Source organism: Parambassis ranga, chromosome 22, assembly GCF_900634625.1.
Source record: "Parambassis ranga chromosome 22, fParRan2.1, whole genome shotgun sequence".
Classification (NCBI taxonomy): Eukaryota; Metazoa; Chordata; class Actinopteri; family Ambassidae; genus Parambassis; species Parambassis ranga.
Genome location: NC_041042.1, coordinates 4,155,926 through 4,169,821, shown reverse-complemented (window position 1 = coordinate 4,169,821; position 13,896 = coordinate 4,155,926). Strand labels below are relative to the sequence as shown.

Genomic DNA, 13,896 nt, shown 5'->3' with positions numbered 1-13,896 from the left:
TTTGTATGTATCTGACAATATTTAAGAAAATATGACAAATTATTGTCCTGTGACAATGAGCAATACAACATTTCTACATGATTATATGACTATTTTACAACTAGATCTGTGGAGCTCTATTGTAAAATGTCGCCACCTTATGGAAGCTGCCTGCTACTGCAGTTCAAAAACACTGCAACAGCTTGTTTCAATGCATTTTATAATGTTTTTGTGTATTTTTTCTATAGATAGAAATGTACTTTAATAACTCATAACTGTCAGAATTATTACACATGTATGTTTCACAGGGCAAATATTTACCTCTTCCGGTATTTTTTGGTTTTTAATTATGGAAGTTCTATTTTTTCAAAGGAAGTGCTGCTGCAATTTTGATGAATTAAACCAGAAATAAAAACCGAGCCCAGCAAACTTGGCTTAGCTAATTGCTAAGCTAAGTCAATTAGCTACTCTTGTGCTCAGATGCAGTGATAAATCAGTCAAATATGACATTTGTCTTTAAATATATAACCATCCATCAACGTGTGCCGTTTCTCACCACACATCTTTCACAGCTCATCCTTCCTGGATCCAATGGGACAGGAGACGCCGGTCCCTTTGAGGCCACAGTAGCCTTTAGGCACCTTCTTCAGGTATTGCTGGTGGTAGTCCTCAGCATAGTAAAACGTCTGCCCCTCCAGAATCTCAGTGGTGATGGGACCGTGGCCTTTTTTATCCAGCTCCTAAAAAAAGGAAACAAAAACAGACATCCACTACAGTTAAAACTCATCAGTGTCATCCCTACGTCAACTAAAGTAACCTTTGACCTCTGAGTTTTAATGACTGAATGATTGGGGCAAATCTGCAGAGATTCCTTTGTGGCATGGTGTGTTCACATTCAGCTGATGATTGACACACATTTATAAGATAATAAGGGTTAAAGCGACTAAAAGACACCTCTGTGAGGAACTATATTCCTCGTACACACTGTTCAGATTCTGCAGTCTGCTTCTATCAGCAGAGTCATGACACACATTCGGCGCTACTTTCTCCGATCGCTGCAACTTCCACCAAACGAACACACCTCTTAAATGGTTGCTTTATTCTGCAGTGTATTGGATGTGAACTCCCAATACCTCTGACTAATACAGTAAAGAGCTTGTGACTAGAAAGCAGGGTGATTGAGTGACAGAAGAAAGGAGCATCTTTTTTCTTTTTGTAGTGCAGCGTGCCTCTGTGGCTCTCTCTGCGGGACAAAGCATCAAAGAGTATCCGCTCTCTTTGAGAACTCCTTAAGACACTTTCACACTTAGCCTTTTCTAAACACCTTGAGAAAAAGCTTCAAACAGCACACTCCTTCCCTTAGACACACACACACACACTAAACACGTCTGACAGATATATCAAAGGTATACCTGCTGTGTTGAGTGGTTTTCTCTATCTAATAATACCAGCGCTCAGTCCTCTCTAGATCAGTGCTCCTGAGAGCTGACAAAACAACAAGTCGGAGGTGCACCGGGACTCTCTGTGGGCAACAAGTAACTCGTTACACCTCAGAACAGTTTGCAGCGTTAAGGAGCTCTGCTCTGCTTTGCTTTGCGGGGGCGTCAGCAGCGAGCAACATGAAACAGAGGCTCTATATATATTGAATCTAGGCTGTAAACGTTCTTGTCAGGTTCTGCATACGCCCTGTCCTGCAAGACACCATCATGGGTCCATAGTGCCTGAAAACGGCAGACTATTTCTCTTTATTGAGGAACTGCATAATTTGCTTTTTATTCATTAATGATGGATTTGTCAAAAACCCATTTTAAAGGTTCATAAGAATGAAATGTATCAACAGAGAGCAAAACTGTTTTGTTCCTGGCTATAAACATGTTTATTTCTGCTGTAAAGTTGGACTTTTTAACATGGAAGTCTGTGGGGATTGACTCACTGTTGCCCTCAGAGGCTGTGGGAGGAACTGCAGTTTTTGACACTTCCACATGGGTTTCACTTCTCCCTCCGGTTTGTCTGTTTTTGCTTCATCCAGACAGAGCCCGAGACGTTGTGAGTGTGGTATGAGGAAACACACTCTAGTGCCTCAAGTTCTTAGTGTGTAAGAGCACAAACATGGAATAAAGCCAATCCTCAGAATGGCATTAAAGCTGTGCCAGGAGATATTTAGACTTTTAGACTGTATCAGAAAAATACTTGGCGCCATCTTGTGGGGCACAACAGTATTACACCGAGGTACACCGAGACCTGCAGCATGCAGCTGTGTGTGTTATGCACACAGGTGCCTCTATACTCTGGTTTCACTCATTGTGAGACTACTCACACCAACTGTCTGTGGGGAGAACGTATATGCAATCGCTTATTACTACTAGTATTACTTTATAGACATCTGTTTTCACTTGTTTTTTTGTCAAATAAGCCTAACTATATAGACCATGCACATAAAAGCAATACAAGAAGACTGTGAGATCTGTACATTCTGTAGATAATCTCGGATTATTAGGCTAAAAGGTCGAAATACAGTAGAAATGAATAGACACCCTGACAGAAAAAAAGACATAAAAGACATAATTATCATTTAAACACATTGATAACAATGTTTTCAAGCTAAAGCAAATAAAGCTTCCTCTTCAGCTTTGTCTAAGATGCTGTATATTGTTGTGGTTTTCAATGTAATTCTGTATTGAAAAATTGCTAAATGGCCCTTTGAGGCTGGCTATTGGTCTCATCTTATCTTTATATATGCAATATATGTGTAAAAAAAAAAAAGAATCCACTCACAGTCCCAGCAGGGTTAGACAAAAAAAAGGGCCTGAAATTGTAAGAACTGACCCTCATGGGGGGATTTTAATACTTTTGAAAGTGAATACTGAAAAAATAGTCCTCTTGGTCAACATGGCTGCTCCTAGATTTGTTTCAGAAATGTTATCCTTGATCTTCTATATCACATAATCCAGAGTAGATTAGTCCATCAAAGTGCTCTTGCCAGAACAGAATAAGTTCTACATGACAGTGTGTAAAAGCTATAAAACAGACTGATGTCAGACATGCAGCTGGGTAGTGTGTAGTTCTGTCCACATGGAGGCAGTGTGGTACTAGCTGCGTGTTTGTGTGTGCTTGATGTGATGCAGTAGAGTCAGTAAATCAAAGCTTCGCGCCCCACAGAGAGGCTGAGGCAGCAGCTGACCTCTAAGTCCTCAGTGGCTACCGCTACAATGTGAGGACTCTAATCTCCCTGTGGTGTCCAAAAAAGCCAAACTACACCAACACCAACGCACAACACCAGCCTCACAAGCACGCACCGTATTTATCATTCAGATGCAGGGCTGACACAGAACACCCCATTTTCTCTGCTTATATCACACAGGCGTCGGAACGAGTCAGCCGACACGGGCATGGAGCTCTCTTGCACATCACGGCCTAATTAATCAGTCATCACCCACCCAGACCACAGTCCGGTGAAGAGAACCCCCTCCAGGGATGAGGATGCTACATGTGAAGACAGCACAGTGTCTGAGGAAAGCTCTGCTACAAACACACACACACACAGAGACCTCCACCCTGACACCCCTGCTCTGCTCCTTCGCTTTCCACGGCAGTCACAACACGGCGGCCATTTTAGATCTATAAATCAGAATGCATGGCGTCATGCCACTGTGTATAACCTTATGTGGCTTTGCTTTCTCGCTCTCTCACTGCAGCAGCAGCGGCAGCAAAGGAATGGAGGGAAGAATATGGAGGCAAAAATGGCAGCTATGGTGGAACTGAGAGAAAAAGTCAACTAGGTGTCGTCAAGTTCAGCCTTTTGATGCTGATGATGCTTAAAATGAGGACAGAAATTGGCCAATCTGTGCATTTATATATTTGTATACATGTGTTTGATGTTAGAACATCTCAGTGCGCATGTGTAATACTCAATTTGTGGACAAAAATCATCCCACAGTGCAACATTATGGGGACACACTTCATAAAACCAGTGTAGATTAGGGATTAGTGTGGGTTTTGGTAAAGGTTATAGGGTGAGTGAGTGTTCATGGTAATGACTGTAAGTCAATGGAATGTCCTCCTAAGAGGTGAAAATGTGTTTGTGTGTGTCCAGGGCTGAGCCCACTCAGCCCAGTCAGCCCTTCCTTTCTTCACGCCTGTCGGAAAGACTCCCATGTCAAAGACATGGCTGAATGGCTGCATCTCTCTCTCTCTCTCTCCTCCTCTCTGACTCTCTCCATCTCCCTCCATTTCTGATTCTCTCTCTCTCTCTCTCTCTCTCTCTCTCTTATGCGAGCACAGACCACCGCTTCGTGCTACCAAGTCCTCTCTGCTTGCCAGCCAAGCGAAAGAGCCCCCTTGCGCCATCACCATCGCCAGAGAGGCGGCCCCGGGACACAAATAGGACGTGACACCCCGAGAGAGAGCGAGAGAGAGAGAGAGAGAGAGAGATGGTTGAGGAGGAAGGGGAGATAGAGGAGGAGGAAAAGGAAGACATAGTCTCTCCACCTCCTCCTCCTCCTCCTCTCTTCCTTACCCCACTGTCTTGTCTCTCTGTGTCGTCTTGCCTCGGAAGGCCTGCGGCTGCAGAGTGGTGGGGAAGAGACACGCACTGACATAGAGTTTGTGACACTCGATGACTCATGGTGAAGACATTTGAGGAGGGATATGACCTCAATTCAGTGATTTATGTAATCATCCCCGAGTCCACTACTCACACTGGTTCTCGGACCCTTCGCTTGTAATCATTTTTCTTCCTCTACTCTAGACCTGGTTTAGTGGCATTAACATAATTAAGAAAATGATTGCTATAATATTTTGTATTAGGTGTGGAAAATAAATATAAATTAGAGAGCGGTAAGATCTTTACCTCGTGTTGGTGAAAAATTAGTGCAATATATTTAACGTTTACATTATATTTCAGCAGCAAAAAACAGCACAGGTATTATATTATTGGATTGTTATGGATTATCATCATTTATAGCTTGATACTTGATGAAATAACTGTATATATATTGGTGTTTAGTTTTTCTATAATAATGTTGAAATCTCTAATACCTCATCTTTGGTTTGAAATTTAAAATAAAATGTAGAAATATTGTGTAGAATAAAATCTAAATATTTAAGTCAAATAAAGAGATTTTCGAGGACTTTCTAACACTTCACTGCTTGTGTATGTACTAACAAAGTTGTACAGTCAACTCCAGGTCAAATGACAACTTAAATTTTCGTCCCCTTTTGTGGTTAAATAAAAGCGTCTCTTTGCCGTCTCTGCCACAGATTCCATCCGTCCCTTTATTGAAGCAGTGCTCGCGCACAGTTCGCTCTGCATCGGCTGCAGGAAAAGAAGACAGCAGTCACTGGCATCTGTGCTGCTGTTTCACTAACATCGGTAATCAAAGACTGTTTGCAAATCGGTTCAAGTTTTCCATTGTCCGACATGACACAGCAGAAGAAAAAAGAAGAGAAAGGGCAAGAGTTGTCTGCTGGAAATGCAGAATAGAGTTTGTGTCGCCTTAAAAAAAAAAAAAAAAAAAAAAAACTCTGCATTGTCCACTAATTTCAACCTATTGCACAGTCGCTGCTGTTTATCGGCTGCAGCTCTGATTTGCCGCGCCAATTTTGGTTTTCCGCCCGCACTCCTGTCTGTGACTTCTGTGACTTTTTTTTGCCATTTCAGGGAACCTGTTTAAAGCAGCACTCCCAACAATTTTTTTATCGTAAAGACTATGAGATTCCTGCCCACACCGGATCTAAATCCAATTTAACTTTGACTGCAGCTGCACACCTGAACTCTGGAAAACACAAAAAAGCCCTTCAACGTGTTTAAAAATGTAAATACACTCCCGAGTGCTGCAGACAGCGCTGAAACGCCGCTGCCTGCAAACACATGAAACAGCCTGACATGATACTTATCGACTAGTCCGCGGCACCCATGCTTGCCCTCAGTGACCTCAGGGAGGCAGAGAGAGAGAGAGAGAGTGGGAGTGATGGAGAGAAACACAGACATGGAGATGGTGAAGAAGAGGAGGAAGGATTATATACAGACTGATGAATGAAAACACACTAATAATATGGATAATTTGAAATCCCCCCCAAAAAAACACAGCAGAAGCAGTGTGTTCTTTCATCATCACACCATGATCACAGCTGAGGGATGTACATTTGCTATTTATTCCCCCTGATTCCCCCACCCCGTGCCCTGCTCTGTTCATCTGGTTTTTCCCCTCTCTCAGCGCGGGTCAGGCATCCATTTTAGCTGGGCTCTAATCTTCAGTGAGCGCTCCTACATTTTGTGAGCGAGGAAGCCAACACTCCTACATTTTGAGAGAGAGAGAGGATGCGCACACTTCAGTCTCAGAGCGAGGCGATGCACGTTTTTTTTTTTTTTTTTTTTTTTTCTAGGGCAAACAACAAGTATCTAAAGATCCAAAATGCAGAAGATCAGCGCCGCAATCCACAACATCTCACGGGCGGATTTAACAACCAGTAATGTTTTATACCTACAATAAGAAGAACACCTTGTTAAGCGTTGATCGATCTGACAGATGAGAGCATCAGTCTGACTTTTGAAGACTTCCTAAAACAAGAAACTGTATCCAGAACCCTGAAACCTGCTGATGCTGTGCCCTGTTTTAAGAACCCCCAGGCTCTTCCTCAAGACTTCTAGCCCCATATGATCCCCCCCCCCCACCCCCACACCCATCATCCCAACCCCTGTGCACCCCTCCTCTTCATCCCCCTTTTCAAGCTCATTAAGTTAGGATGCTTTATCAGAGGACACACTCGCCCCTCCAAGGCCCTACACACATGCATGTGCACACACACACACACACAATATTCCAGCCGGCTTGATAAAAACCTATTGTTCATACATACATGCACACACACACACACACACACGTGTATATATAGAATCCCTCGTTCATCCATTTTTCTCTCCAAAACCCCCCACCCCCCACTTCTCTCCTCCTAATCAACTCTTCCCATCCCTTCTCTCTCTCTCTCTCACCCTCCACTCACCACCACCACAGCCCCCCAACGCCCCTCACCCAGCTCTAGGGAGACAAATTTTTAGCAGAGAGGGAGGGATGGAGAGAAAGAGAGATGGGGGAGAAAGAGGGAGAGAAAGAGATGCACTCCTCCTCTCTGCTCTGCTGCCACAGCGGCTTGGCTACAGAAGCCTTTGATGTTCTGCAAATTTCAAATTTCATTATAGAGAACCCCCTTCTCTCCTCTCACAACCCTCCCACCCCCCCACCCCAACCTCCCTCTCCTCTCTCTGCTCTCGCGCTTAAACAAGCTTTTCTGCCTCACCCCCCCCCCCCCCCCCCCACACCCTCCATCACACACACACACACACATCCAACCCCCTCTCAATGCTGAAGTTAAGAAACTGAAAGCCCTGCAGAAGAGACTCTTCGTATGGGTTAATTATTCATTGGGCTGTGCCTGTATGTGCCAAATGTATGTCTGTGCGTGTCTGTACGTACATACAAGTGTATGTGTGTGTGTGTGAGTCATGAGCTGGCAGAGTGGGGTGGAATCTGGATTTTGTGATTCCTGTCTTATCTGTGGTCGTCTTAGATCGCCTCCACACACTCTCTCTTGTCACTCTACTGAACATGCATCCACTTCTCCTGATGCTCTCCCAGAGAGCATTGGCCTTTTAGGATAAAACATTACACACACACACACACACACGTGCACACACAGACCCACACTGCAAGCCTTTCCTCTGTTGAGATGCCATTTTCCAAGCCCGGCGTTCTCAGCATCAATGCGGCAAGGCAACCATTTCAGGGCAGAAAGCTGCCATTTTGGTTCAGAGCGTGTCAGCTGCTTTGAGAAGATTTGTGCCCCAGTGGCCCATCAGATGAAACTGGTGTGCCACTGAAGAGGCTGACAGATTGGTGGTGTCAGCAGCGTTGGTGGGGAGAGAGGGTGCTGCTTGTCCTCTAGATGTTGACGTCAATGTGTGTGTGTTTTGTGAGTGTCTGCTGAGAGCTGGATTAAGGTTTTTGGCCTTTTCCCTGACAGGAAGGTGACAAAAATATAATGCTTAGTGTAAAAATGCTTTTTGCACTGTAATATGAACCCAGTGACCCCTGGGCTGTGTTCGCTCTGGTTACACTATCCATGCACAGGCAGTGTATGGTGAAGTATAATACATTTTCTAGTGTAGGTTGTTCTCTTAAAGATAGGGTAGGAGATTTTGAAAACTCAGTGAGAGTCCGCCAGATTTTGAAAGTAAACACACGCCCCTGTCTCTCGGAGCTCACCCCGAAGCCACGCCTCCCAACCAGTCTGTGACTTCGGCCATCATGCACGTACCTCTCTGGTGCGCGCAGAGCAGGAAGAGAGTGACAACCAGCCAATACTATGCGCAGGGGCGCCTCGTAGGATTGGCTGATGTTTTTAGCGTTTTATAGCTTCCACAGATGATTCATTTTCTTCGTTTTAAAGCGAAACTGCCGACCTAATCGGTTGCTATCGGATTGTAAAGTGAAGTTACACTAATTTAACAAAAAGTGCATCAGAATGAAATCTCCTACCCTACCTTTAAATGATCATTAAAGGAAATGAAATAAGTATTCTGGATTACAGGAGCAGAAAGAGGAGCAAAGGTGATCATAACCCCCCCATAATATCTGGTCCTGAAGTACCGGCCACCAAATGCTACCTTAAACCCTGCTGTTCAAGCTGTGTACATGCACTGCGCTTTGTATGGGTAAGATGGACAATAGTTTTTGGACACCACATCATTTTGGACGACACTATGCCCAGTGACTGAACCATTGGGGCCAGACATCGTGTTCCAAGACAACAACAAAACATGTTAGACCATCATCAAGTACAAAACCTAGGTGGCTCAAATAGCAGTAAGTGTGCTGAGGACACTCAAGAGCAGCTAGACATGCGGCCATTCAAAGTCAGAAGACTCCTTGGCCCCGGCGCGCATCCCTATAAAAGAACCCTTTTGTTGAGCCTCAAGCCTAAGAGGCCTGGCTGACCTATGGTAAACAGAGCAGAGCAAACATCATTATATATAACATCTATTGTTCAATATTTATTAGCTCCAAGTCTACCAGAGTCTACAGATTTTTATTTGCCAAGGTCTGAAATACAAAGTAAAAACACATTTAATGGTGTACTTACAGAGAAAAGCAGACACAAAATCATGCTTGACTCTCCTCATCCTTCTGCCTGTGCAGCTTATATTTTTTCTTCAAACACCTTGAGGGAGCATGGCCTAAAACCCAAGCTTGTACCCGTGCGTGTTTGTGGCAGGGTCACCATCAGTTGACAGCCGCAGGGTGGGGGGTCACCTTTAGTTGAAAGCCTGTCAGGAGATGCCGCTCTGATCTGATTGCCTCTTTTTTTTATGCTTCCCCCCACTCCCCAACCTATCCACCTTCCTGGTCCCAGCTGCCACCCCCCTCTCACCTCTGACCCCAGCCCAAGGCCAAGGTTGGGAGGTTGTTGCCAGAGTAACGTAACAGCCCCCCCCCCTTCCACCCGTGGCCCATGACTGCTGACCCCACAGGAGCGCAGAGTAACCATGACGATTATAATTTGCTCCCCTGCCAGCTCGCCAATGAATATTGTTTAGATGGATGGAGAGGAACCAACAGTGACGCAGGGATGGACAGATGGATCGGAAAGGAACAAAAGGTGGACGCGTGGCTGACCCATTGACCCTCCTTCAATTTCAGCTTAAAGAAATAAGGTTTCACTGAGTGGATGTAGATAAGTGTCATCTAAACGGAGCTGGTTTGGTTAACCAAACACAATAAGAGGTCACCTCTCCACACAGTGGGCTTTTAATTGTCTTTCAAACAGCTCACGCTCGCCTAACGGCTGAAAGTTTTCCCCAGCTTAATCTTGTTTTGCTCACAACATGACAAAATATTATAAAATATGAACACCCACTTTAATATTTTTAAATGGCATGTGTGTGAAATTGTGACAATGCGATTTAAGACTGAGCACCAAATTAGAAAAATGTCATTAGCAGCTTAATTTCACACATAGCTTAAATGTAAAAACATGCTTTAGTATAAAAGTAGCAGGCTAATGACACCTTCAGATGTGTGTGTGTGTGTGTGTGTGTGTGTGTGTGTGTGTCACACCTGCTGGAAGGCCGCTTTGCTCCTCAGCGCAGTCTCCTGCTGAGCTGGGTTGGATGTGTAAATGGCCGAACGATACTGAGTACCACGGTCATTCTGCTGCCTCATACCTGCATAAAAACCACACAAAAAAAGAAAGAAAGAAAAAAAACACACACATCGCAAATAAGTACCGCAATCTCAGCAGACACGGCATCATTTGCATGTAAAAGGTTTTCACAATTATGTCATCATCCTCAGCATCTTGAATTCATGAAGCCAAATGAATTCAAAGATCACAGCCGATTGGGGCATTCATTAAGGAGACTCGTGGTGTGTAGGTGTACGGGCACATGTAGGTGGGTGTTTTTTTTTCTTCTTCTTTGTTATCTATATGTCAGAATTTTCATCAGCTTTACATCAGTGTGTTTTTTTTTGGAGGAGGCCCAGGACTAGTGTACCTTGATTAGGAGGCCAAACAGTTGCCATCACATCTATGCTTTTCAGATGCTACAATCCTGTGCAGCTCTGGCATCAGTGGACGCCTCAGCGGCAGGGTTCTCTCTTGTCATTATCCCTCCCACTCAGCATTTGTTTCTTCTGTTTACTTTCATTCTTTCCACATCCTTGTCTTTCTCCATGTCTGGCCTTGTTATGGGCTGAACTACTGTGTGTCATTCAGCTGCCTTCACCTCCCATCACAATGTTAATCATGCTTTTGTTATTTGTCCCTTTGAATTATTTTTTTATTAGAACTCCGTTTACTCCACTTCAAGGCAAGAACACAAGCTGTTAACACAACAGCTGCCACATTATGACCCTATAAACCTGACGTAGGGTCATAATGTGGCAGTATTTACATTATCCTTGTTTTGTGCAGAAATTCTTAAAGGTTTATAAGGTCTGTAAATAAATTCGATGAGGCACAGACCAATCAAAACATTTAAAAAAAGAAAACGACAAGCTGAAAGACGCTGAATAATGGATGACTGGTACTTCAGAAACACTTTTCATACTACACATAATATGGTAAATCGACCTAAAAGCATAGAGTCACAGTCACAACTAACAGATATTTTAGTACCCAGTTAATGTTAAAATGTATGAAATGATTATTTCATTCATTTTAACATTAACTGGGTTAAAATTAATGAAATGATTATTTGATTAATCAGATTATAAACTGCACAAATAATTGATGGCTCTCATCCAGCTATCGTTAATATCGTCAACTACATGGATTACACATAGCACCCCTGAATAATAGTACAGCCTCAACGTGGCCTCTTTCATTCAAACTCCACAATGATAATCCCAAGCAAAATGGTGGTTAAGGACTCGACAGGATGTTTTTTCAGCCTCTTGTCCTTCAGACTAGGATGTGACTAAGATGTTGGTCCAACAATGGCTGAAGGACTGTGCTCAACAGTATTTACACTGCTGTTGATCAGAGATGGAGCCAATACATATCTGTGGGTATTGCACCGTTTCATACTGCAGACCAAAGACAGGTATTAGTGGATTTTTAGTGTTTTCTTTACTCACGTCATGTATTGTGGTACAGCTGTAGGAAATCTGTGCGTCTTTCAGAGTAGATAAGGCTTGTTGAGCATGTTAGCTTTATTGCATTTTCAATTTTGTCAAACAACTGTAACATTCACTTGTGGCAGAATTACATTTTTCCTCTGACTGTGCACAGACATCTCCCTGACACACTGATCTGCATATCTTGTTCTCTTTAGATTAAATGTTACCTTACATCATAGAGTGTCACAACCTATCTGCCACACAGTCTGTTCAAACATAATGGCTAGAAGTATTCATCTGGTCTTCATTCAAATCAGAGCAGACAAGCAGACTGCAGCCTGCTCTCCGGCACACAGTGAGATAAATTCTGTAATGTTGCTGCCTCAGAGAATTTGCTTGACTTCCAACCACAACACTGTGCAGTGGAGGAAAAATGTACAACGTATATACCGTCCTACAGATTGGGACAGTGTTTAGCATGTTCAGCTGCAGGCAGCCCAGTGCTGTGCAGTAAAGAATGATTACACTTAAGCTATTTTTTGAGAATATATGTATTTGGGAATATATGAACAGCAAAATGGCCTCTTTTATTCTGTGTGCATAGGATGTTCCGAGGTTATTGTTACAGTATAGTACAGTTCATTCTGTGTAGCTGAGAGATATCAAGGTCACAGCATTGCCAAAGGATAAAGCCAGTGGAGACCATCCATAAAGTGAGCTGCTGAGGGCAAACACTGACCAGCGGTGACTCGAATTGCTCTCTCCAGTGCCAAACAAATAAAAAATGTAATCCTTCTGCTGCTGAATTTCCATGTGGGCTATTTTTGTTGGATGCTGCTGCTAGTACTAACCCCACAAGTACCTTACTGTGGACAGATATGCAGCAGTGCTGAACACTGGGTTTATTTTGTTATTACAACATTATTAGCCACATACAAGCTAATGTCATGATAGAAGGCAAGGTTTAAAAAGCGATTCTATCTCTAATGCTTTTGGAGCTTGCAGGCAATGCATACTGGGAGATGTAGGCCCTGCAAGAGAGATGGCTTACTTTAAGGCCATACTCTACGAGAACAGAGAACTCGCTCGACGGGTGGTGAGAGATAAAAAAAAAAGTTTGTTTCGGCACGGAGGTACCAATATCCGTGTGTGTGTAGAACTCCTCATACGGCCCTCCTACGCAGCGCACATCACACACAAAAGGTTGACAATGCAATTGTATTGTAAATTGTGAGCACAGTCGTGGTTACCTGGCCTAACGAGCTGATAATGTTCAGGGAAGAGGGCGCACAGCATGACAATAGATAGAAGATCAGTGTAGCTGACTGTAGCAGACCTCTGGTCTGTGTGAGTTTAATTCTGTGAACGTGTGGATGACTGTCTGCAATAATACATCCCGTCTCCCGGTGTTTAATGTGCGCGTCGAGCCGCTGTAACGCAGTGATCGATACTGGGATTAGTTTTTATCGCCACCTTTTGGACAGACACTCTCCTCTGTGCGCCGTGTTTCTCCTTCCAGGAGCTGTTTTCCAGCTGCATCTGAAGAAGCTCTTGCGCTTCTCCACATTCATCACGCCCACAATAAATTCCGACCAATCACCGCATGGTTGACGCACAGCCTTGAAAGAAAAAGTTCAGCCCGGGCCATGTGTACGAGAGCGCTGCACAATGGGCGGGCCGAGATAAAAAATGACATAATTTTGTGCGCGTAACGTCTGCAGGGGGAAGGGAGTTCTCTGTTCTCGCGGAGTATGGATCCAGCTTTACTCTAAATAAGATTACAGGTTAAAAAAAAACCGACTGGTTAGCTTAGCATAAAAATTGGATGCAGTTAGTGTGCGCAGCTCTTTAAATGTTAACCTCTTATTTAAAACAATTCTTAAATTATTATCACATTCAAATATTTCATAAATTAACACTCTCCAATACTTCTGCCATCTTTCACTTTATTTCATCATCCACCATTCAATCCTCAATTGTCTGTCTTCGCATTCGCCTCCCTTTTTCCTCTCCATACTGTATCTGCAGCGCTGGATGTCGGCCATCTTGCCCCCAGCACTGTTGTTCAGTGACAAGGCTAATGGTTGCCCTCCATGAAAGGCCACCAAGTCACTCTGCCATTGGCTGTCCAGAGGACCCTTTACTCTGATTGGCTGTCTACGGAGGGGTCTTGTAGCTTTTCTGGCACTTGCACCCCCACCCCCGACCTTCCCTGCTGACCCATGGATCTGACCACACCAACCAGTCACACAGGCAAAGCCACACTTAAATATGCATGTGCAAAATCATCAATTAGCAAGAA

The 13,896-nt window shown here is 43.8% G+C and overlaps 1 protein-coding gene across 2 annotated transcripts in view; it reads right to left on the bottom strand.

Annotated features, from left to right (window-relative positions):
* The window catches only part of msrab (methionine sulfoxide reductase Ab), a 47,733-nt gene that overhangs the window by 15,894 nt on the left and 17,943 nt on the right, over positions 1–13,896 (bottom strand). For both annotated transcript variants that reach the window (XR_003669443.1, XM_028395022.1), the window contains exons 5-6: positions 10,092–10,198; positions 536–719 (exon numbers count right to left, since the gene is read on the bottom strand). Coding sequence is in view for 1 of the 2 variants with exons in the window: in XM_028395022.1 (XP_028250823.1) it covers positions 546–719; positions 10,092–10,198 (281 nt within the window). In the remaining variant the exon portion in view is untranslated. The remainder of the gene's footprint in view (positions 1–535; positions 720–10,091; positions 10,199–13,896) is intronic.